General features: G+C 41.8%; 2 protein-coding genes across 2 annotated transcripts; both read left to right on the top strand.

Moving 5' to 3' along the window:
• Positions 1–80: 80 nt before the first annotated feature.
• On the top strand, positions 81–11,936 carry LOC115826629 (mucin-2-like). The gene is made up of 13 exons (XM_030790508.1): positions 81–164; positions 517–651; positions 1,621–1,795; positions 2,195–2,371; positions 2,573–2,749; positions 2,901–3,102; positions 3,154–3,470; positions 3,969–4,236; positions 5,134–5,313; positions 5,434–5,812; positions 10,754–10,882; positions 11,304–11,461; positions 11,756–11,936. The coding sequence occupies exons 1-13, from the start codon at positions 81–83 to the stop codon at positions 11,934–11,936; spliced, it is 2,562 nt and encodes an 853-aa protein (XP_030646368.1).
• Positions 11,937–19,163: 7,227 nt separating this feature from the next.
• LOC115826628 (uncharacterized) lies at positions 19,164–20,168 on the top strand. Its single transcript, XM_030790507.1, has one exon. The coding sequence runs from the start codon at positions 19,164–19,166 to the stop codon at positions 20,166–20,168; it is 1,005 nt and encodes a 334-aa protein (XP_030646367.1).
• Positions 20,169–25,201: the final 5,033 nt, after the last annotated feature.

Here is a 25,201-nt window from a genome sequence, read left to right as displayed (position 1 = left end):
CAGGAAACCTACAAACATTCAATGTAGGATGAAGGCTACAGAAATACCATACGAACAGGCGGGTCAAACAGTTCAATGCGATGTGTCTGTCGGTCTGGTATGTAGGAATCAAGATCAAACTCCTGTACCACAGTGTTCCAATTATGAAATACGGGTTCAGTGCTGTGAGAATACATGCACCACTACTTCCCCCACCACAACTCCAAGCACAGAAACAACCACCACTACCACAACAACTACAGAAATCCCAAGCACAACAACAGAAACCTCTACCACAACCACTACATCAGCAACAACAACTGTAAGCCCAACAACAGCACAGACACCAAGCACAACATCAACTACCACCACTACAACCACAGAAACTCCAATCACAACCACAGAAACTCCCACCACTACCACTACGACCACAACAACAGAAAGCCCAGCAACTACAGAAACCACCACGTCAACCACAGGAAGTCCCACAACATCTGGAAGTTCGACCACTGAAACCCCTACCACAACAACTGCAAGCCCAACAACAACAGAGACCCCGACTACAACACCTACCACCACCACCACCACTTCAACTACAGAAACCACAACAACAACAACAACGGGAAGCACAACGACTATTTCTCCAACTCCATGCTCTCCCAAGTGCACATGGTCCGACTGGATTAGCAACAGCTATCCTAATCAAACTAATGGAGGAGATTTTGAATCTATTTCAGATCTGGCACAGTCTGGGGAAATTCCTTGCAGGAAACCTACAAACATTCAATGTAGGATGAAGGCTACAGAAATACCATACGAACAGGCGGGTCAAACAGTTCAATGCGATGTGTCTGTCGGTCTGGTATGTAGGAATCAAGATCAATCTCCTGTACCACAGTGTTCCAATTATGAAATACGGGTTCAGTGCTGTGAGAATACATGCACCACTACTTCCCCCACCACAACTCCAAGCACAGCAACAACCACCACTACCACAACAACTACAGAAATCCCAAGCACAACAACAGAAACCTCTACCACAACCACTACATCAGCAACAACAACTGTAAGGCCAACAACAACACAGACACCAAGCACAACATCAACTACCACCACTACAACAGTAGAAACTCCAATCACAACCACAGAAACTCCCACCACTACCACTACGACCACAACAACAGAAAGCCCAACAGCTACACAGACCACCACGTCAACCACAGGAAGTCCCACAACATCTGGAAGTTCCACAACTCCCACAGTTAGCCCACCGACCCCCACATCAACCACAACCAGCACTACAACAACAGAGACCCCAGTCACAACCACAACAGGAACCTCAACAGTCAGCACAACAACAACCACAACAACTACAGAAACTCCTACCACCACAACACCAACAACACCTACAGAATCTCCTATCACAACAACTACAACAACTGTAAGCCCAACAACAACAGAAACACCAACCACAACATCAACTACTACCACTACAACAACAGAAACTCCAATCACAACCACAGAAACTCCCACCACTACCACTACAACCACACCAACAGAAAGCCCAACAACTACAGAGACCACCACATCAACCACAGGAAGTCCCACAACATCTGGAAGTTCCACAACTCCCACAGTTAGCCCACCAACCCCCACATCAACCACAACCAGCACTACAACAACAGAGACCCCAGTCACAACCACAACTGGAACCTCAACAGTCAGCACAACAACAACCACAACAACTACAGAAACTCCTACCACCACAACACCAACAACACCTACAGAATCTCCTATCACAACAACTACAACAACTGTAAGCACAACAACAACAGGAACACCAACTACAACATCAACTACTACCACTACAACAACGACAGAAACTCCAATCACAACCACAGAAACTCCCACCACTACCACTACAACCACAACAACAGAAAGCCCAACAACTACAGAGACCACCACATCAACCACAGGAAGTCCCACAACATCTGGAAGTTCCACAACTCCCACAGTTAGCCCACCAACCCCCACATCAACCACAACCAGCACTACAACAACAGAGACCCCAGTCACAACCACAACTGGAACCTCAACAGTCAGCACAACAACAACCACAACAACTACAGAAACCCCTACCACCACAACACCAACAACACCTACAGAATCTCCTATCATAACAACTACAACAACTGTAAGCCCAACAACAACACAGACACAAACCACAACATCAACTACTACCACTACAACAACGACAGAAACTCCAATCACAACCACAGAAACTCCCACCACTACCACTACAACCACACCAACAGAAAGCCCAACAACTACAGAGACCACCACATCAACCACAGGAAGTCCCACAACATCTGGAAGTTCCACAACTCCCACAGTTAGCCCCCCAACCCCCACATCAACCACAACCAGCACTACAACAACAGAGACCCCAGTCACAACCACAACTGGAACCTCAACAGTCAGCACAACAACAACCACAACAACTACAGAAACTCCTACCACCACAACACCAACAACACCTACAGAATCTCCTATCATAACAACTACAACAACTGTAAGCCCAACAACAACACAGACACAAACCACAACATTAACTACTACCACTACAACAACGACAGAAACTCCAATCACAACCACAGAAACTCCCACCACTACCACTACAACCACACCAACAGAAAGCCCAACAACTACAGAGACCACCACATCAACCACAGGAAGTCCCACAACATCTGGAAGTTCCACAGCTCCCACAGTTAGCCCACCAACCCCCACATCAACCACAACCAGCACTACAACAACAGAGACCCCAGTCACAACCACAACAGGAACCTCAACAGTCAGCACAACAACAACCACAACAACTACAGAAACTCCTACCACCACAACACCAACAACACCTACAGAATCTCCTATCACAACAACTACAACAACTGTAAGCCCAACAACAACAGGAACACCAACTACAACATCAACTACTACCACTACAACAACGACAGAAACTCCAATCACAACCACAGAAACTCCCACCACTACCACTACAACCACACCAACAGAAAGCCCAACAACTACAGAGACCACCACATCAACCACAGGAAGTCCCACAACATCTGGAAGTTCCACAGCTCCCACAGTTAGCCCACCAACCCCCACATCAACCACAACCAGCACTACAACAACAGAGACCCCAGTCACAACCACAACAGGAACCTCAACAGTCAGCACAACAACAACCACAACAACTACAGAAACTCCTACCACCACAACACCAACAACACCTACAGAATCTCCTATCACAACAACTACAACAACTGTAAGCACAACAACAACAGGAACACTAACTACAACATCAACTACTACCACTACAACAACGACAGAAACTCCAATCACAACCACAGAAACTCCCACCACTACCACTACAACCACACCAACAGAAAGCCCAACAACTACAGAGACCACCACATCAACCACAGGAAGTCCCACAACATCTGGAAGTTCCACAGCTCCCACAGTTAGCCCACCAACCCCCACATCAACCACAACCAGCACTACAACAACAGAGACCCCAGTCACAACCACAACAGGAACCTCAACAGTCAGCACAACAACAACCACAACAACTACAGAAACTCCTACCACCACAACACCAACAACACCTACAGAATCTCCTATCACAACAACTACAACAACTGTAAGCCCAACAACAACAGGAACACCAACTACAACATCAACTACTACCACTACAACAACGACAGAAACTCCAATCACAACCACAGAAACTCCCACCACTACCACTACAACCACACCAACAGAAAGCCCAACAACTACAGAGACCACCACATCAACCACAGGAAGTCCCACAACATCTGGAAGTTCCACAGCTCCCACAGTTAGCCCCCCAACCCCCACATCAACCACAACCAGCACTACAACAACAGAGACCCCAGTCACAACCACAACAGGAACCTCAACAGTCAGCACAACAACAACCACAACAACTACAGAAACTCCTACCACCACAACACCAACAACACCTACAGAATCTCCTATCACAACAACTACAACAACTGTAAGCACAACAACAACAGGAACACCAACTACAACATCAACTACTACCACTACAACAACGACAGAAACTCCAATCACAACCACAGAAACTCCCACCACTACCACTACAACCACACCAACAGAAAGCCCAACAACTACAGAGACCACCACATCAACCACAGGAAGTCCCACAACATCTGGAAGTTCCACAACTCCCACAGTTAGCCCACCAACCCCCACATCAACCACAACCAGCACTACAACAACAGAGACCCCAGTCACAACCACAACAGGAACCTCAACAGCAACACCAGCAGTCAGCACAACAACAACCACAACAACTACAGAAACTCCTACCACCACAACACCAACAACACCTACAGAATCTCCTATCACAACACCTGTAAGCCCAACAACAACAGAAACACCAACCACAACGTCAACTACTACCACTACAACAACAGAAACTCCAGTCACAACCACAGAAACTCCCACCACTACCACTACGACCACAACAACAGAAAGCCCAACAACTACAGAGACCACCACATCAACCACAGGAAGTCCCACAACATCTGGAAGTTCCACAGCTCCCACAGTTAGCCCCCCAACCCCCACATCAACCACAACCAGCACTACAACAACAGAGACCCCAGTCACAACCACAACAGGAACCTCAACAGTCAGCACAACAACAACCACAACAACTACAGAAACTCCTACCACCACAACACCAACAACACCTACAGAATCTCCTATCACAACAACTACAACAACTGTAAGCCCAACAACAACAGAAACACCAACCACAACATCAACTACTACCACTACAACAACAACAGCAGAAAGCCCAACAACTACAGAGACCACCACATCAACCACAGGAAGTCCCACAACATCTGGAAGTTCCACAACTCCCACAGTTAGCCCACCAACCCCCACATCAACCACAACCAGCACTACAACAACAGAGACCCCAGTCACAACCACAACTGGAACCTCAACAGTCAGCACAACAACAACCACAACAACTACAGAAACTCCTACCACCACAACACCAACAACACCTACAGAATCTCCTATCACAACAACTACAACAACTGTAAGCCCAACAACAACAGAAACATCAACCACAACATCAACTACTACCACTACAACAACAGAAACTCCAGTCACAACCACAGAAACTCCCACCACTACCACTACAACCACACCAACAGAAAGCCCAACAACTACAGAGATCACCACATCAACCACAGGAAGTCCCACAACATCTGGAAGTTCCACAGCTCCCACAGTTAGCCCCCCAACCCCCACATCAACCACAACCAGCACTACAACAACAGAGACCCCAGTCACAACCACAACAGGAACCTCAACAGTCAGCACAACAACAACCACAACAACTACAGAAACTCCTACCACCACAACACCAACAACACCTACAGAATCTCCTATCACAACAACTACAACAACTGTAAGCACAACAACAACAGGAACACCAACTACAACATCAACTACTACCACTACAACAACGACAGAAACTCCAATCACAACCACAGAAACTCCCACCACTACCACTACAACCACACCAACAGAAAGCCCAACAACTACAGAGACCACCACATCAACCACAGGAAGTCCCACAACATCTGGAAGTTCCACAGCTCCCACAGTTAGCCCACCAACCCCCACATCAACCACAACCAGCACTACAACAACAGAGACCCCAGTCACAACCACAACAGGAACCTCAACAGCAACACCAACAGTCAGCACAACAACAACCACAACAACTACAGAAAGTCCTGCAACAACAACTACTACAACTACAACAATCACGTCAAGTTCAACGTCCACAGAAAGCACTATTTCACCAACAACAGAAATGCCCTGTCAATACAATACATCCAAACAGGTAACCACATCAGGTTGATCAAATGTCTCCAATAATCAGATTCATGCGCTTGAACCTCATTTATTTATGCATTATTTTGTTTGTTTCATTTGTTTTCATATCTTACAATTACAGTGTCCGCAAACAGTGAAGCCCAAGTGTACAAACAACCTGTTCCCAGTGGAAGTATATGATGAAAGACGTTGCTGTTATAACTATGTGTGTCAGTGTAAGTTGAGTCATGTCCTTCCACATGTACGCAACTACATAGAGAAACTCTGCCTTTGACATGATAAACATTGTGCATTGTCATGTAGTTTTGATGTAATAAACAGCTTAAAAATGTCTTACTTTTTTTTTTTTGTAGGCAAATGCTCTGGATATGGAGATGAACATTATATCACATTTGATGGACGGACTTATAATTTCAAAAGAGATTGTACTTATGTGCTGGTTAAAGAGATTATTTCAAAGTACAACTTTGCTGTCCATCTCTCAAACACCATGTGTGGTGGTAATGGAAGTTGTCCTCTGTCTTTGATTGTATATTATAAGTCATATGAAGTGGTGCTAACGAGTTCAAACAATTCAGAAGTAAATTTGGTAAGTAGCTTCATTTGGTCTATTGCAGTTGTAAGAATATTTTCCACTTAAATATAATCAATAACTAACTTATGTTTCTTTATTGTGGTAATCAATGAAATGCTTTTAAGCATTTTTACACTGAATGTATCCTGCATTTATCTTGGAAACTGCTGCTAGTTCCTCATATTGGGGATTCCCTAATAGATTTCATCAGTAAGCCACAGAGACTTCAACTGGAATTCAACTGGAATCGTGTGAAGCAACTCATAACCTGAATATCTTATTTGTGTTTGAAAGGTATATGTAAACGGTAAGAAGGTGGAGCATACATTTGACAATGGTGAATTTACCATCACCACATCAGGGTTCTGGGTGTTTATAAACATCTTAGCAATCAGAGCTGAGGTGGCATTCAGAAAGACGCAGTTTTCTGTGACCCTGCCATTCTCTCTGTTCAATGGCAGCACAGAGGGACAATGTGGTAAGTCCTGCTAAGAGATCATCAAACATTGATTTGCTATGTAGCACATAACTATATAATAACAAACGCTACAATAATCACCATAGTAACACTGATAATAACTCTGTCTCATTTCATTCTAGTGTTATCTTGAAATTAATTCCCATAAGGCCTCTTGTACAGTATTTACATTCATTGAGACTAATATTAAATTTTTTTAAATTTTGTTGTGATGCTATCGTAAATAACATTCAGTGTATAGTTATGTATAGTTACGTTCCTTGTGAAGGTATCTTAGATTAGTAATTTTATGATTCAAACTACCCCATTTAAATGATGCCCAACTGAGCTTAATACTTTCCTGACACATGAGCAGAATGTATTTGTCCATTGCTGTCTCACGACATCCACCCACAGCACTTTGGCTTATTGATTATATCTGTGCATGATGTGTGTTCGCTGACAATTTGCTCCTTTTTTATTGCAAAGGTGTGTGTGACAACGATCGAGACAATGACTGTAAACTGCCGAGTGGTGAAATTGATCGATCCTGTTCCAAAATGGGGTCCTGGACAGTAAATGGTACAGACTGTAAACCTCTACCCACTCCACCTCCTTGTGTGCCAAAGGATCCAATCTGCAAAACCATACTTAATGAGTAAGGCAAATGATTTGTTAGTATTATTTACTGCCAATGCCATAGTAGCCTGAGAGACCTGGAGGGGTTTTCACCTACCAACTAGCTCTTAGTTTTGTTGCTCTCTATAGGCTTGTATTGCTGATCCTCAAATAGTAGTGGAATGCATTTGTATGTTTATTTTATGTTCTGACATATTCATTTGTGTGTTTATTTTCAGATAATTTAAACTGAGTGTCACTTCCCTGAGGAGAAAACACATGTTTGCTTTTCTTTTATTGTTACTGTGGAGCGTATTTAACCATTTAGACTGCATTCATGTCTAATACAAAGCTTTCCCTTGCTTTATTTATGCTTGAAGGGTATTTGCAGAGTGCCACGAAATTGTCTCACCAGAGGATTACATTAAGAATTGCTTACATGATGAAACCCATACATGTGATGCCTGCGCTGTGCTGGAGATGTATGCAAAAGCGTGTCCACTATGTATAGACTGGAGAAAGTCAACAAACGGGCAGTGTCGTAAGTTTCGTCTGAAAGACCATAACACTTGACCCTATGAAACCTTAAACAGTCTGTTCAAATAAATATCATTATTTAGTCATATGATTGCATCTGTTTACTGGCACATTGTCTAGTCACTCATTTTCAGTCTTTCTTTATTGAACAGCCTTCACATGTTCAGAGGGCAAAGTGTACAAGCCATGTGGGCCCAAAGTGGAACCAACCTGCAATAAACGGTAACAGAAAAATCAGTAATAATCTAAAGCCAGTCCAGGATTCATTGTCCATTAACGTACCCCTTTTTCTCATTTACCTCTTGCTGTTTTATGTAAAAGCATTTAAATGACAGAGGGCAAAACACATCATGTTATTGGAACAACAGATTGACCTATAATACAGCAGATCAAACCTCTGGATAGACATCGTAGTCATGATAGATGAAAAATTGCACACTCAGCTGTGATGTACTGTGCTGCTTTGGGTAATACAGATACAATGAGAAGTATGCATCAAGCAATGGGACGGCAGAGGGATGTTTCTGTCCGGAGGGAACTGTGCTCCAGGACTCCTCCTCAGACAAATGTGTTACAACATGTGAGTTCTTTTTTTGTTGTTGTGATATGAACTATAGGTAGACTTGAAACGCGGTTTTAAAAAAATACTAAAGTTAAATCATTATAATTGGCTGCATTCCCATTACAATTGCTGGTTGTCAGTCATTTTGCCTCTTAACTCTGTCAGTTCATACTACTTAGTCTTGCTAGGGGCAAGTAGCTAATAGCCAATGCTGACTCTATTCAATTTACAAATGAGATTAGCCAAGTATGTGTTTATAGCAGGTAGAGTGGACTATTGATAGTTGATGCAGAGGACTGAAATAAACAGATGAACTAGGTACAGGAATATAAATGAGATCATTTTTAAATGTGAGGGTGGTTGAAAATATTCAGTGCAACCTATTCAATTCAAATGGTAATTCTGAAACCTAACTTTTTTAAATTCAAAATTTTTTGAAGACAAGGGGTCTAAAACAAACAAATATTAAAAATAAAACGTTATTAGCAGCATTAAAAAAAATCTGCAACATGTTCACACAAATAGTTATAAGTGGTAAAAGTAGCAACAACACAGTTCTGCAACAAGTTTGAACTGCAGAGAGAGTTGTCTCCCTTCCTGTTGCTGGTTAGCTGTGGTATCCTTAGGTATGAATCAAATGTACAGGTTAAACTAGTTCCCATAATAGTTATCAGAATGCAATGCATTCAAACTTGAGGTGTAATCAAGCATTTATTCATTTATTTATCCAACCATTTTTCACTTTTTAGGCTGTAAAGACTCTTATGATGTGCCGAAAGAGGTAAGATATCTGTGACACCGCAGAGTATAGACAATTTATCCCTTTTACAAGTGTTGATTTCTTTACGTGCTTTATTTAATTCTGTGTTTTCTCTGGCAGCCGGGTGATTCGTGGATTGATGGCTGTTATCAGTGCGAATGCAGAAATGATTCTATGTCAGTGTGTATCCGAACTTCCTGTCCGGATGAAATAAAATGTGATGTGGGCTTTCAGTTGACTGTGATCAACTCTGAGACAGAGTGCTGCCTGAAATATAAATGCTGTGAGTTCCTCTTTCCCTTTCCACTTCTGATCTCAAGCATCTCCTCATTGCCTTACAACACATGTGTAAAACTCCAGTCCATAAGGCTGACATTGTCTAGAGGTCTTTGGTCCAAACCATACCTTTTCAGTTTACTATCTGATTACCCCTTTAGTCCTAGACACAAGGTGTTTAGTGGAAGTAAGTGGGAGAGTTTGTGGTTGGAACAAATAACTGTAGACACTGTGGTCCTCATAGACCATAGCACAGATTAATTGGAAACCTAGTCTGGGAAAACTGTGTTCTATCTTTTCTGGTCCTGGTCTGTGCACCTTTATATACCTGTCGCGTGTTTAATGATTTTATCATTTTCTCCTCTGTCAGTGCCAAAGCCTGTGTGCGTGCACAATGACACCGAATATGAAGTGAGTTTTTACGACTTCTTGTTACTCAGTGCAGTTAAATCAGTCGACCATACAGTTAAGTTATATGGTTGACTGACTTCAGTCTCCAAATGAATGTAGAAAAGGTCAGATTACATGATGTTTTCATACATAATGGGGTTTGTTGACCTTGTTTGACTCTCTTGCTCTCTGTAGCCTGGAAGGACTGTTCCCGGTGACTTATGTGAGACGTGCAGCTGTAGCCTGACTGAGAAGACAGAGAGTGGACTGCATAAAGTTACTTGCAAACAAGAAACCTGTGACAAAACTTGCAACAAGGTATTGTACATTTTGAATATGTTATGTGTTTTGTGCTTTTTGTCAATTTTGCATCAGAATCAGCACATAAATCCTATTTGGCTTTTTCTCAGGGCTATAAATACATGGAAGTATCTGGACAGTGTTGTGGAGAATGTGTGCAGACAAGTTGTGTGTTTGAATTAAACAATGTCACACACATACTTGAGGTGAGCTGTGATATTATCATAGGAAACTGTCCTATATCTTTTACATTATACCACCTGTTCATGAGAAATAGAATTAGTTCATCACTCTTTTTTGATTTTGTGTTTTCTATGACATCTTTAGGTTGACCAGACCTGGTCGCCCCCAGACGATAACTGCACAAAGTACAAGTGTGATCACATTGATGATATCTTTATCGTGACTCAGATCATTCCCTCCTGTCCAGAATTTGACCCTGAAAGCTGCCAACATGTGAGTAGTCCCTAAGAACACTTTCTTCATCTCCAAACCTTGCGCCAAACACACAGCTCTTGATATGTGGCAGCCTATCACATATTAAAAAAGGACTCTGCTACTGTTTGGCTAAGGTATTTATCATGCAACAACCTATGGTGAATGGTGTTGCCCTGTTGCCGAGAGACGAAAACACAGGAGTAAATTTGACCCTCAGTGTGTGTTGCCGGTGGGTTGTAAACTGTTTCTCTTTGGAATAGCAAAGCTCAAATTGGAACTCAAAGAATTTGTGACACGAGACAATATAACTGTTTGTTGTTTCTAACAACCAAAAAAAAAAAACAAAAAAAAAACAACAGCAGTATCTCGAGCTGTCTGCTGTCTTTATTGTTGTCATTATAAAAACACAAAATTCAAAATCTGTCTCTCACCTCAACAGGGGATAGTGACAACGGATAAAGATGGGTGTTGTAAAGCATGCAAAGTTTCAACTTGTGCTGCTGACAAGACAACAAGCTACCTACGGGTCAATGACTGCAACTCCACAAGAGAAGTGGAGATAGCCTCATGTACAGGATACTGTGACACCTACTCCATGTAAGAATCTTTGCTGCTGTAGACTTAAGATGTCAAAACTATTTAATTACTGATAGACAGCCACACACTAACCTTACCACACCCTATAGAGAACACTCTTTCCAGAGAGCCACACGATATTTCTGAGGAGTCCAAAGAACTTCATGTTTGTAGAAGGCTTTAGAGCAAAGGTCTGCATGCAGTTCATCTCTTTATGAGGAAGGTTTCTCTGCTCATAGTCTAGGATATTTGAGTAAGATGGAGCTGATACTGTAAACGGATTTCCTTCCTCTAATCCACTGTGTCCTTCTGAAGGTACTCCATGGAGGCTAATAGAGTGATGCATAAATGCTCCTGCTGTCGTGAGCTCAGGACCAGTAAGAAGCAGGTGGAGATGACGTGCGCTAACGGGACAACGATTAATCACAGCTACGACTACATAGAAGAGTGTGACTGTCATGTCACAGAGTGCGAAGACTTCAAACATGTTGGCTGAAAATTGCTTCCTGCTCAGTTTCTGCTCAAGCACTTATTCAGCCTTTCCCCTAACTGTATCTCAACTAGTTCAGAATCAAGTCTGGAGCGCTGTTTACATTTTTAAGAATAAATTCATCAAGTAATCCGATTGTATTGCAGGAAACAATGTGATTAAGTATTTTTCTTAGTTGACAGATGGTGACTGTTTCTCTATGATCAAACTTTTTTTCATAATCTAACAATTTTCCTATTCATGCCTTTATGCTACCCATGTGATTACTGTTTACGTATAGTCACTTTTCAGTGAAATGTAATTGCTTTGAAAATCATTGAACTAAAAGAATAAAATAAAAAATTATTTCAGCAAGAGCATAAATATAGTGTTTTTAAGTTTTTAAAACTTTATCTGACCCACTGGAAAGAAAAACTGAAAATAATCTTAGAGGACTCTGTGTATTATTGCTCATCTTCATGGGGTTTTTTCCCTTTGCTGACAGTTACCTCCATATTTTAAGAACACAGACCTCATTCAAAAAGTGGATTTTTAATATGAAAGATACATCTGTTTACAGCAGTTGCTCATCTGTGTGACTTCTGTTTTATAGTGACGTGTTTACAGGGTTTCTATATGCATTAGCAGGAGTGGCACCAAGACAAATGTAGATTAAATGAAAGATCTAACTGTGTAATTCCACTCTAAATGTAGATGTCAGTGAAAGATCAAATTGTATAATTCCATTCTAAGGTACAGTAAACCTACTTGATAAATAAAAAACAGTTGGAACACAAGTCATTAAAAAAATCCCAAAAAGATATACACAGAAGACAACAGTCCTTTGATGGTATCTACAGACAAAAATCAGTTTTTTAATATTGCTTTAGGTGTCACTCGTTTTTTCAAAGCGTGAGACCCATTGAGATTTAAACTGGATTACAATCAATATCCTAATTCTCTGACTGAAAACTAAATCATTTGACAAATCCAACAGTTAGCCTTTCACTGTGATGAGGGTTTTGGGGGTACGTTTGACATTGATAATAGTACATGGCATCATAGAACCTAGCCTCACTTAAATGATATACTATTTTAGAGTACAAAAAATTAAACACGTGAAAAGTATGACAAGACTGAACATCCCAACAACAAATACTGTCAGCTCAACACATGAACACCCCAGTTAAAACAATACACCATCAATATGTGAAAACATCTAGAGAAGCTGGAAACAAACTGCCAGCGTACTACAACTACTGAAAAGTTTCATAAGTCTCTGCAAAGAGGTCAACTAGATTCCTCATTCCTTACAGAAAGCCAAGGCTGCTCAGTCTGAGTCTTCTTCATCTCCATTGTCTCCTCTGTTCTGCTACCTTCAGTGGTGTTGAACGTCAGTGGAGGTGCTTCAACTAAGTCCTTGGAGCCAGCCTTAGAGGGCGTGTTTTCTCACAAACTGCCTCAGTGTCTGTTCCAGTTGAAGTGATGCCAGAGGCTGAAGTCATGCCCAGTTGTGGAGTCTGTTGCTCCTGTCTGCGAGAGGCCACAGGTCTCTGCTTCTGTCTCAGTCCCTCCAGCCTCAGTTGAGGTTCTTGCTATTGGATTCATCTACAGATTCATCTCTAGGCTCCAGCTGTTGAAACTGCTTTCTCAGAGGCTCAAGTTTCAGAAATAGACACTTTCCCAGCACCTACCACTGAGACCACACAGCAAATTCTATAGTGTTAAATCTACTCTGAGAGAGTTCATTTTAACATTATGCTGGTGTTTGTCCCAATCTTTGCAGTGTTAATTTAACACTTCCTAAAGTGTTAATAATACAACTCAGATAAAGTGTTAAAAATAAACTCTGCTTAACACTAGAAGGTGTTATCTACTTGCTACACTGGTTTCATAACTCTGTAGTACAAGTTTAATCGCCAACACGTGTCAATGACACCAACTCTCTTTTTCAATTGAGACCTTTCAGTGTTAAATCATGTTTTTGCAGTGTCAGTTCAATTCTATTTTTAACACTTTTGCTTAACACCGGAAAATGAACTCTGAGAATTTTACTGTGCATTCTTGAGCCTGCTGTGGTAGCCTTTCCTGTTCCTAAGCCTGTCTACAGCCTGCACCAGCTTTAAATGCAGTTCTTGGCCTGAAGCCTGTTCCTGAATCCAGTCCTGAGCCTGTTCCTGCCTCAAAGCCTGTTTGAAGACTACTTCAGCTCTGGAGATGGTCACTTAGTCTTTTATAGAATCTTCTTCTGAGCATGCTCTAGAGCCATCTCCTCCAAGATCTGTAACTGAGTTTGTTTCAGAGGCAGCCTCTGTTCTGTAGCCGAATGGCCAGTCTTGACCACTGACAGATCCTTTGCCATCTCCAGATCCAGTTCTTGCAGCCTTGCAGTTTCCCCCAGGGAAACAATAAGCTCTTTTTTCAGGGTTTTCCCAATCAGGATTTCCTCTCTTGAGTAAGTCAGAAAATGATTGAAATGTGGTTTCAAGAATCCCCACTGTTTATTAACAACATTTGACCATAAAAAACCAAGAGAGATAATATAGTCTTTCAAAAGTTACAAAGCTCAATTTCCTGAAAACAGTGTTGCATTATAACAGAAAAATGGGGGACACTGAAAATACAAAGCACAGCACCGGGGAGAGGCAGGCCAATTGTAGGGATAAAACTTGTTAGTTGGACTGAGGGAAGTAACTCTCCACACCACCACCATATTTGTGGTCATCCACGAACTGCAAAAGAGCGTGAATGAAGTTTCCAGCTTTCTTTTGGCTTTTTCATCAGTCATAAACTCTCTCATGATCCTGCTTATTATATCCTTTGGAGTGAACTTGCAAGTAGAGGCGGATCTAAGGGTAGGCTGGAGTTTGCCCAGGCCCGCTCAAATTGACAGCTGGCCCACCCATTCAGATTCATGAAAATAAATATTTTTTGATAATACAATTTTTTTTAAGTTTACATTTTTTTTTATTTTCACTAACTACTGTGAAAGTGAATTGTTTTGCCTTGGGAATCATTAGAATTCTGTATTAATAACAATAATATTCAGAATTTCCTCGCTCACATTTGTTGACTGACATCGGGCTACATTACGTTATTTAAACCTTAACTCGCGCCAGTAGTTCTGTCTGAGTTTTGCGTAGCAGCTGCTTTGGCAATTGTTCAGTGTAACTGTGGCTAAACAGCTATCACTGACCCGTTTTCTTTAAAAAAAAAAAAAAAAAAAAAAAAAAAACGTCTGGAGGAAGGTCAGGTCAATACGGTTTCCTTTTTTAGTTTTTAATCTGATTTTTACGTGGGACACCACAACGATGACAGCTGTGGAAACGTGTGGGGATGAGCTTAACTTAGGCCCTCTCAGATTTCTCCAGGCCTACCCATCAGCCACTCTCTGTATCCGCCACTGCTTGCAAGGCGCTTTGTCTGTAAAGAAACCTATTGGGTAAGTTATTGTTCATGGACATATTTAAAATGTTTTAACCTGATGTGACGGAACTCTTGGGCACCCTGATTAAAAATTCCTGATATGTAGGCTATGTAGGCTGATGTGTATTTTGCTATGTTAAGGCACTGGTCTAATGCACTTGCACACATAGCTCCTCATTAGCTGTTTGCCTACCTTGGTGATTGTTTGAGGGAGTGACAGTCAAATCAATATAAATCAAATCATGAAACCAAAAAGATATTGGACTACCAACAGCTGGGGATTTATATGCGGTTTTGCAATATTAACATGGGTTAACAACTGGCTGAGCAGGATTTTATGGAGTAACTCAAACACTGGAGGCCAGATTACACAAGCAAAACCGTTAGCTGCTGGTATTGAAGTTGCTACCTATTTGTTCAAGCCCAATTTAAATGGCTGTAAAATTTACGATTGCAGCTACAATTTTTCCTAAGCAGTCTGCAAGTTGTACACATCTGTGTGCATAGTGGTCTCTATTATTTGGGTCTATAATATATTGGTCTTTATTATTCAGGTAAATTTAACAGCTTTTCAAGAGTAAGCTTTGTAACATGAACAACTGAACCAACTGAGCATACAACCTTGGGAAATATGTCGATGAATACCTTAATGCAAGTGAATTATGTTTTAATGTTCAACCAAGTTTTGTCTTTCATGAGTTTGCTTGCAACTTCTGACGAGTGAGCGGTTGTTCGTGAACGATTCGTTCATTTTGAACTTATCTTTTGTATGACTCGGGAATAACGAGTCATCTCATCTAGTGATTCGTTCATTTTACCCTGGGCTGCACATGCGCGCCACTCGTTTTGTTCATCTGAATTGTGACAGCTACAGCCTCAGACTCATTCATGAATGGGTCTTTTGGGTCTGAGTCTTCTGTTCACTTGTCACATGACTGCTGCTTATTCTCAGTGTAGGAATGACTGATTCGTTCACGAATCACAACTACGAATCTTCAGGTATGAGTCTCTTGTTTACTTGTCACATGACTACTGCTTATTCTCAGTGTAGGAATGACTGATTCGTTCACGAATCACAACTACGAGTCTTCAGGTATGAGTCTCTTGTTTACTTGTCACATGACCCTTTCATATTCTCAGTGTAGGAATGACTGATTCGTTCATGAATCATAACTACGGGTCTTCAGATCTGAGTCTTTCGTTCATTATTCATGTAGTTACAGCAGTAACAATGCTATTATTACTGCTGAGGAGAGCTTGCTAACATTAGATGGTCAAGCAGAACCTTTCTGTGGCTAGCTAGTTGCGTGTAATGTAGTGATTGAATGGATGTTTAATTTGCCTTTCCATTGGAATGAGTTCGTACACTACAGGTCTTCAAGGACCAGATAGGCTAAAGTGAATAGCTATCATAGAAAGAACAGAATGATAGTTTTTTATTGATAGGCGGAGCGCTGTCGTACAGGCAATTGAAGTAATCAGTCATTTCAACTGAATAACTCAATAGGCTATGGTCCAAAAGGTTGCTTAACAGCTTAACAAAAGTGAACTTTTGTATTATACTTTACCGAATGAAGCAAACCATGTTTTGTGTTTACTGCAAAGGAGAGCAACACAGCCTCACCGTCTGCAGAAAACTCAAGAGCAAGCCACACAAAGAAAAGATTGACTTTTTGAGAAGCAAAGGTCTGTGTTTTGCATGTTTGAAACACGGTCACATGAGTAGCAGCTGCAAAGAGAAAGTTCAGTGTCAAGAATGCTCTCGACTCCATCCCACACTCCTGCACATGAACACTAAAGACAGGGAAGAAACAACAAAAGAAAGTCATGAACAACAATCCGTATCAAGTGCTCTTGTACAAATGATGGAAACTTTTGGCGTCACAGGGGCCGGTAAGGAAAATTGTACTCTTTCAGTTCTTCCAGTGTGTCAAAGCACAAAAGGGAACCAAGGTAGTGACAACATATGCATTCTTGGATCCAGGTAGCTCAGCTACTTTCTCCACAGAGTCACTGATAAACTAGCTTAGTATGAATGGACACAATACAAGCATCTTGTTGCGAACCATGGGAAATGAGTCTGTCGTAAACACTTGTATTGTGACTGGACTTGAAATCAGTAGCTTGGATGGTAACCGGTTTATCAGACTTCCAGAGGTGTTTTCGCAGAAAACCATCCCTATAACCAAAGATAACATCCCCTGCCAAGAGGATGTTAACAATTGGCCTCACCTAAAAGAGGTGAAACTTCCCACTGTCCAAGTGGAGGTTGGATTACTCATAGGAGCAAACGTTCCCAAGGCGATGGAGCCACTACAAGTGGTCAGCAGCGTGGACAATAGACCATACGCCGTGAGAACAGTATTAGGCTGGACGATAAACGGACCACTGAGAGGTGGAAGTAATATAATAGAGACAAACAAAATGACAGAAGTCACCGCAAATCGAATTTCAGTAGCCGAATCAAAAGAGCTTTGGCAATTGCAGTTCAAGCAGGACTTCCCTGATGCTGGACAAAATGAGGACATCGAAATGTCCAAGAATGATCACCAGTTTATTAACAAAACTTGTGGATGGTCATTACAGTGTTTGTATTCCGGTGAGGAACAAGTCATTGTATATGCCAAACAACAGATCAGTTGCCGAGCAACGTGCGCTGAATTTGCGGAAAAGATTCTCTAGAGATGTTAAGTTTTATAAGGAATATGCCACATTCATGGATGACCTCCTCAAGAAAGGCTATGCAGTGAAGCTCAACAGTGCTGAATGCCAGCCAACTGAGGGGCGAACTTGGTATCTGCCTCACCATGGAGTCAGACATCCAGTCAAGTAAAAATTGCGTGTTGTCTTTGACTGCGGAGCAAGCTTCCAGGGAACATCTTTGAACCAGCAGCTCCTGCAAGGACCGGACCTAACAAGCTCGCTAATGGGGGTCCTCATGAGGTTCCAGCAAGAAACTGTGGCAGTTATGGCTGACGTGGAGGCCATGTTCAGAGTCAGCAATGAAGATACAGATCTCCTCAGGTTTCTCTGGTGGGATGATGGGAACTACAAGCAGGAGCTCGTTGAATACAAGATGTTAGTCCATATCTTCGGGGCAACATCATAGCCAAGTGTTGCAACCTTTGCGCTTCAGAAATGTGCAACAGATTTCGAGGAAGAATTTGGTCAAGAGGCTGCCAAAACAGTAAAAAGAAATTTTTATGTAGACGACTGTCTTAAGTCAACTACTGATGAAGACACAGCAATTGCTCTTTGTGCTGACTTGAGGAGCATGTTGGCGAAAGGTGGATTTCGACTAACAAAATGGTCAAGCAACAGCCGGAAGTTGCTCAACTCAATCCCCGAAGAGGATAGAGCACAAGGGTTTCAAGATCTGGACTTGGATGAAGACAACTTGCCGATGGAGAGAGCATTGGGAATCCAGTGGTGTGCTGAATCAGATCAGTTCAAGTTCAAGATCAATCTCAAAGATCGACCACACACTAGGAGAGGCCTTCTTTCCATTGTCAGTTCCATCTTTGACCCATTGGGCTTTCTTGCTCCAGTAGTACTGCCTGCCAAAAGAATCCTTCAAGAATTGTGCCGGCAGAAGTATAGCTGGGACGAAGACCTGCCAGACGGTATTGTTAGGAGCTGGAAAAGCTGGATCTCAGGTCTGCAGCAACTTGAGAAATTTGGAGTTGACAGATGCATCAAGTCAAAGCAGTTTGGTGCTCCAGTCTTCGCACAGCTACATCACTTTGCTGACGCAAGCGAAGATGCCTATGGAACAGCAAGCTACTTACTGCTGCGAATGCAGTTTGCGAAGCACAATCCACCCTGATGATGGCAAAGGCAAGGGTCGCGCCCTTGAAGTCCCCAACCATACCGAGAATGGAACTGACTGCAGCCACAATTGCAACCAAGATGGACAGGCTTCTGAGGAAAGAGCTTGAACTGGAACTTCACAATTTGAGCAGTGACAGCACAAGATTCAAGACTTTCGTTGCTAATAGAATCTCAGCAATTCTGGAGCACTCTCAGACTTCACAGTGGAGATATGTCCATAGCACTCTGAATCCTGCTGATCACGTCTCAAGAGGACAGACTGTTGAGGCATTCTTGAAATATGAAAGTTGGCTTTCAGGACCAGGTTTCTTGCTTTGCGCACAAGACCAGTGGCCCAAGAATCCAGATCCCGGAATGCTGGACATCGACGATCCGGAGGTCAAAAGAGTAACTCAAGTGCATTTCATTCAGGCGCAAGAGCCCAAAAATGCAACGGACAAGTTGATGACCCACTACTCATCTTGGACAAAGCTAAAACGTGCAGTTGCCTGGTTTCTGAAATTGAAGGACTTGCTTAAGGAACTGAAAGCAAAGAGAAAGGAACGAAACACATTGAATGAAGAAAGCGGAATGAGTCAGTTCAAGAAAACTTTCAAAGGAACACACCTAACCTGTGAGGATTTGACCAAAGCAGAAACAGAAATTGTGAAGTACTGTCAAAAGCAAAGATTCATAAAGGACTTGGTAATGCTAAAGGAACATCAGAGAGTTAAGAAAAGTAGTTCACTCTACAAACTGAATCCAGTACTCCAAGATGGAGTCATGAGAGTTGGAGGAAGGTTGAGCCGAACAGCTATGCCAGATGATTCCAAGCAACAGGCCATCTTGCCTAGAGTTTCGCACATCACAAGGCTTGTTCTGGGTCACATTCATGACGTCACACCTCAAGCCGGAAGGAATCACATGTTGGCTCAAGTGCGTCAAAGATTCTGGATCCCTGGAGCAAATGGAGCCACTAGAAGATTCTTGTCCAAGTGCGTCACCTGTAAAAAATTACAATGAACCGCTGGCAAGCAGCTCATGGTAGATCTACCAAAATGCAGGGTCCTACCTGACGATCCTCCATTCAGAAGAGTTGGCGTCGACTACTTCGGCCCATTCTTGGTGAAAAGAGGAAGAGGGCAAGTAAAGAGATATGGTGTCATCTTTACGTGTCTCGCCATACGAGCCGTACATCTAGAAGTTGCATCCTCACTTGACACTGATGCGTGCCTCAACGCTATCAGAAGATTCATTGCTAGAAGAGGACAAGTCAAAGAGATGTACTCAGATAATGGAACCAATTTCCGGTCGGCTGACAGTGAGTTGAAGAAATCAATCGAAGAATGGAACACCAACAAGATCACAAAATACCTGCAACAGAAAGGTGTCCAATGGCACTTCCATCCTCCAGCAGGTTCTCACCATGGAGGAAGCTGGGAGCGGCTCATCCGCTCAGTGAGGAAAATTCTGAACATCACAGTGAAGGAACAACCTTTGGATGAAGAAGGTCTCTATACCTTGCTCTGTGAAGCTGAGGCTGTCATAAACAGCAGACCCATTACGATGGTATCTTCAGACCTCAATGATTTAGAGGCCTTAACGCCCAACCACCTGTTGTTGCTTAAGGTCAAGCCCGATCTACCACCAGGATTATTCAACAAGGATGACCAGTACGCTAACCGCAGATGGAGGCAAGTCAAGCACCTCGCAGACGTCTTCTGGAAACGCTGGTGCAAAGAATACCTGACCCAGCTCCAAGAGCGTCAATGATGGCCCACACCTGAAAGAAACTTCCATGTTGATGACGTGGTGCTGATTGTGGATGACACGTCACCCAGAAATTCATGGCCACTTGGAAGAATTGTGGAGACTTCCTGACAAGAAAGGCCTTGTTCGTCGGGTGAAAGTTAAGACCAAGACGAATGAGCTTTGTCGCCCAGTGATGAACCTGTCTTCTTCAAGAAATCTGAGGATAATTGATAAGCTGTTCAGAGGCCAAATCCTTGTTTGGGACGAGATGAAGATGGAGAAGATTTCTTTAAATACTTGAACTTTAACTAAGTAACATGGCATATAGGCTCCTTTAAGTTAAATTTTTTTCAGTAATTGTTTCAAGGACATCGATAACAATTAGGGGCCGGTGATGTAGGAGCTTAAATGCAGATTATGGACAAATATGAATATTTGATTAATTGGCATACAATATTGGCATTATTTACAAGCAGATTTATTTATATTTTATATTTACAGTAGTCCAATAAGTTAATTGTTTGATTTTTTGCACTTAACAGGCAAATGATTGATTCAAATGCACAAGATTTCATTTGTGATATTTGGGGAATAGGCAATTGATCCCTTCGTTGTGGTAATCACATGTATCTTTAATTGCGGCTTGTTACTCTCGCGAGAGGGGGGGAGTCAGGCAAGACAGAGTGGAGCCACACAGTTTTTTGAACTCTCACGGTTTCTTTTTTTCATTTAATTTATGCCCTTTCGAATCTTGTCCATTGGTTTTTTCGATAACCTTGCAACGGAACAACGGTCTGTAAAATATTTTTGTGTCGAAGTAAACAGTTAAACTATACTAAGTGGTCTAGTGGATAAATTAATGGATGTGCACATGGACGAAGGGAGACAGTAGAGCGTCAAACTAAAGGCTACATTCATCGGAACTTACAGTAATAGTCACTTTCACTGAAGCAACGCTGACTGGTAGGGTGCTGCATGCATGGTCTCTGCTGGCAAGCCACCTATGTCTCCAGGTTAATTTTATTGTACTGGACCGTTTTCAAGTGCATGGTAACCCTGAGTGAAATATGACTGTATGGCTTGAAGAAGTGTAGGACCATATAAATAAGTTTTCATTAAAACTTCAATCAACGTAAAATATCTATACATATTATAGTGGTTTCTCTGACCCCTTACATTGGGCCAGTATTGCCAAGATTAACTGTTTAAAAAATCCAACATTTCAAATGCTGGCCCAACATTGATACAACATGATGTGTAAGAACATCTGTGTATTTAAATTGAAAACAAATTCAAAAGAAATCTTTTTGGTTGAGTCCAAGTTAGTGCTGTCTTTATGTGTCACAATGGCTTGAGATACTTGACATAAGGCAGTACGGTGGATGGCACTCAAGTGTTCAAAAGAGAATATAAGAAAAACCTCAAAAACTACATTTTACAATTTATGATATATCTACATACACACATACACATCATATATTATAATACACACACACACACACACACACACACATACACACAAAGTGCTCTTTTGACATCTTTGGCCAGTGTGTAAGACACATTTAAATTTAACCTTACCAATTAATCGCACATTCTAAACAGTAAACATTTACTGAGCACTCATACCCTGGAAAACAGAAAAGAGGAAGTGTTTCAAAATACTGTTTTACAGCTGATTTTGTCGTTTGGTGTCAGTTTTCTCTAAACCACAAGAGGTCCAAACTGGCCGTGTAAACAACTGACCTTAAATTTCACCATGCGTCTAAAAGCATGAAGAGTACTGCCACAGAGATTTTGTTCTATTTCATCTCAAATGTTATTCACAAAGTAGCTGAATCCTGTTTTTTGTCTCACTGTGCTGATCTGACTTTATGACCGGTGTGGAAACAGTCCTAAAAGATACTGAGGACCAAAGATCCATATCTGGCAAGCATCCACTGGCTTTGGACAGGCACTATATGGACTTGATTATTAGTAGTAGTAATGGTGGAAATAGTAGTAGTAGTAGCAGTAGTATTACACTTTGACTTGGACAGTGAATCTGTATATTTGCAGTGTGTTCTTAATAATATACCATTTGTGCATCTCAAGTAAATTGAGAGTAGCAGCAAGGAATCCAAGGAATTACAATATTCCTACATGTATAGCTACACAGTGTAGAAATAAGTCCAAATTTAATTCTTGTTAATGTTGCTAATGTTGTGGGATTTGCTGATCAAAACTGGCATTCAATGAGTTTGTTTACTGTGAGACATGAAACATTTGAGAATCTTATCTGTCAGTTTAATCAGATCAGGATGACTACATAAAGTCAATATGCTGCTTACCTTCCCGATTAATGTTTGATTATGCAAATCTCTTCGAGGAAGAATAGAGACCTGGAACCATGAAGCATGTCAGCTCAGACTTAACATATGTGTGTCAGTGACCTTTATGTGAACATCTCAGATCATTAAGTTATAGTTTATATGAGATGGAACTGAACACATTTATATATCTTTAATAAAATATTCAGACTGCATTTGTGATCTGGCAGTGTGTAATCATTATGTTGAAAGAGAATGTAACAACAAATGCCAAAGAGATATTATTCTGTAAAACATGTAATGCTATGCTGACATGTGTGGTTACACTTAGTATGAAAAGAAAGTTACACTCCATGTAAAATAGATTTATATAACTTCAACTGTGCTATTACAGTCTTTCCCAAATGTTGATACATTTTCTGAGAGTCCATGTCAAGTTCTTATAAAACAAACACACAGCAGTGTAGCAGTTAAAAATCAGTAGTCAAAATCAGTGTGTGGAATATGACAAGTTATATAATATAGTAATATTGTTGGTGTAGCCAAAATAAAAATACACACAACTACTTTATGTTGTTATGTCTCATGTCTCTAGTAGCATACTACACAAAACACATCAGCATCATCATCATCATCATCATTATCATCACCATCATTTTCTGCCGCTTGTTTGCATGTGCGCCGTCACAACAGTCAGAGATTTTCCCCTGCAAGCTCAAGTGGCAGTGAGGTGACCCTCTCATTCCCCCGGGACAAACTCTAACACAGTGGTGCTCAGTCGGCAGCTAATGGGTGACCCAAAACCTGCACACTGCTTCTCACCCAAGTCACCTCCAGAGAGGGATGGATTCCAGCCCCCATTCAGGAATTTGGTTCCAGAGCCAAGGCTGAGCATAGAAGTCAACCTGACTACATCTAGTCGGTATCACTCGACCTCCTGCACAAGTTCCAGCTCCTTCCCCCCCAGAGAGGTGACATTCCACCTACCGAAAGCCAGTTTCTGTACCGTAAGTCCAGTCCACCGGGGCCTCCACCCCAACTCACCACCCGTGCGGCATCGCCCCCAGCCCCTGTTTCTCCTCTCGCAGTTGAGAGGGCGGCCCCACATGGCTCATTTGGGCTGAGCCCAGCCGTATGTTGTGGCAGATCCGGCCACCAGGTGCTCACCTACAAACTCCCTTCCCAGGCCTGGCTCCAGCAGGGGTCCCGGTTTCCCTGTTCCGGGCGAAGTGCCTATATTATTAGAGATTATTCATAGGGGCTTTAAAAATCACTTTTTGTCTGGTCCATCATGTTTAGACCTCTCTGCTTTGGGTGACCCTACCAGGAGCTGTATGCTCCGGACGGAACAGCTCCCGAGAATAGATTAATAGAATTCCTAGGGGATAGTATTAGAATCCAGGCGCCAAAAAAATAATAGGCTCACATGTGTCAGACGTTTTCATGTTTTTATGGGACAGGAGGTAAAATGTGGGGATAAAAACAACTGCAATTCCTATAAACTCTATGGACTCTATGCCTACCACTTTATTTTTCCTTGTATGGAAGGGATGAATCTTGTACTGACTAAGGGTGTTGACTGTTTAACTGTAGTTAGAAACTGTCTTAAAGTTATCAAGTAGTTTTAATCTTACATCCCAGTTTGAGTAAACAGTAACTCAGTACCACACTGATCAAAAGGGATTCCAGGAAATAAATGCTTGCGAAAGTTTATGACAAGACAGACATGGTTTTGTGTACACTGTTTCCAGTCTCCAAAGAAACTTACCTATGTTGAATTACACAGAAGCTTTTGGGGAATTCAGAATCTTTTTAGTTGTACAAGTAATTACACATCACACAGGCCCAGATGAGAACACACAGGCTAATCAGATGATGTTCACAAAGGAATGAGCCACACTAGCGTGACAGGGGGGTGGAGGTAGAAGTTCCAGGACATATTTGATTGTTTAAGGCTTTGTGTGCCTTACATACACACACAGATACACATACTCCATC

Source organism: Chanos chanos, chromosome 13 (genome assembly GCF_902362185.1).
Source record: "Chanos chanos chromosome 13, fChaCha1.1, whole genome shotgun sequence".
Lineage (NCBI taxonomy): Eukaryota > Metazoa > Chordata > Actinopteri > Gonorynchiformes > Chanidae > Chanos > Chanos chanos.
This window is presented reverse-complemented; position numbering and strand designations above follow the sequence as displayed.

Coding starts and splice junctions, on each gene's coding strand:
- LOC115826628 (XM_030790507.1), top strand. CDS start 19,164: ATGGCAAAGGCAAGGGTCGCGCCCTTGAAGTCCCCAACCATACCGAGA.
- LOC115826629 (XM_030790508.1), top strand. CDS start 81: ATGTGTCTGTCGGTCTGGTATGTAGGAATCAAGATCAAACTCCTGTAC. Junction 165..516: donor TGAAATACGGGTTCAGTGCT/GTGAGAATACAT, acceptor AACAACTGCAAG/CCCAACAACAACAGAGACCC. Junction 10,883..11,303: donor ACCCTGAAAGCTGCCAACAT/GTGAGTAGTCCC, acceptor TCACCTCAACAG/GGGATAGTGACAACGGATAA.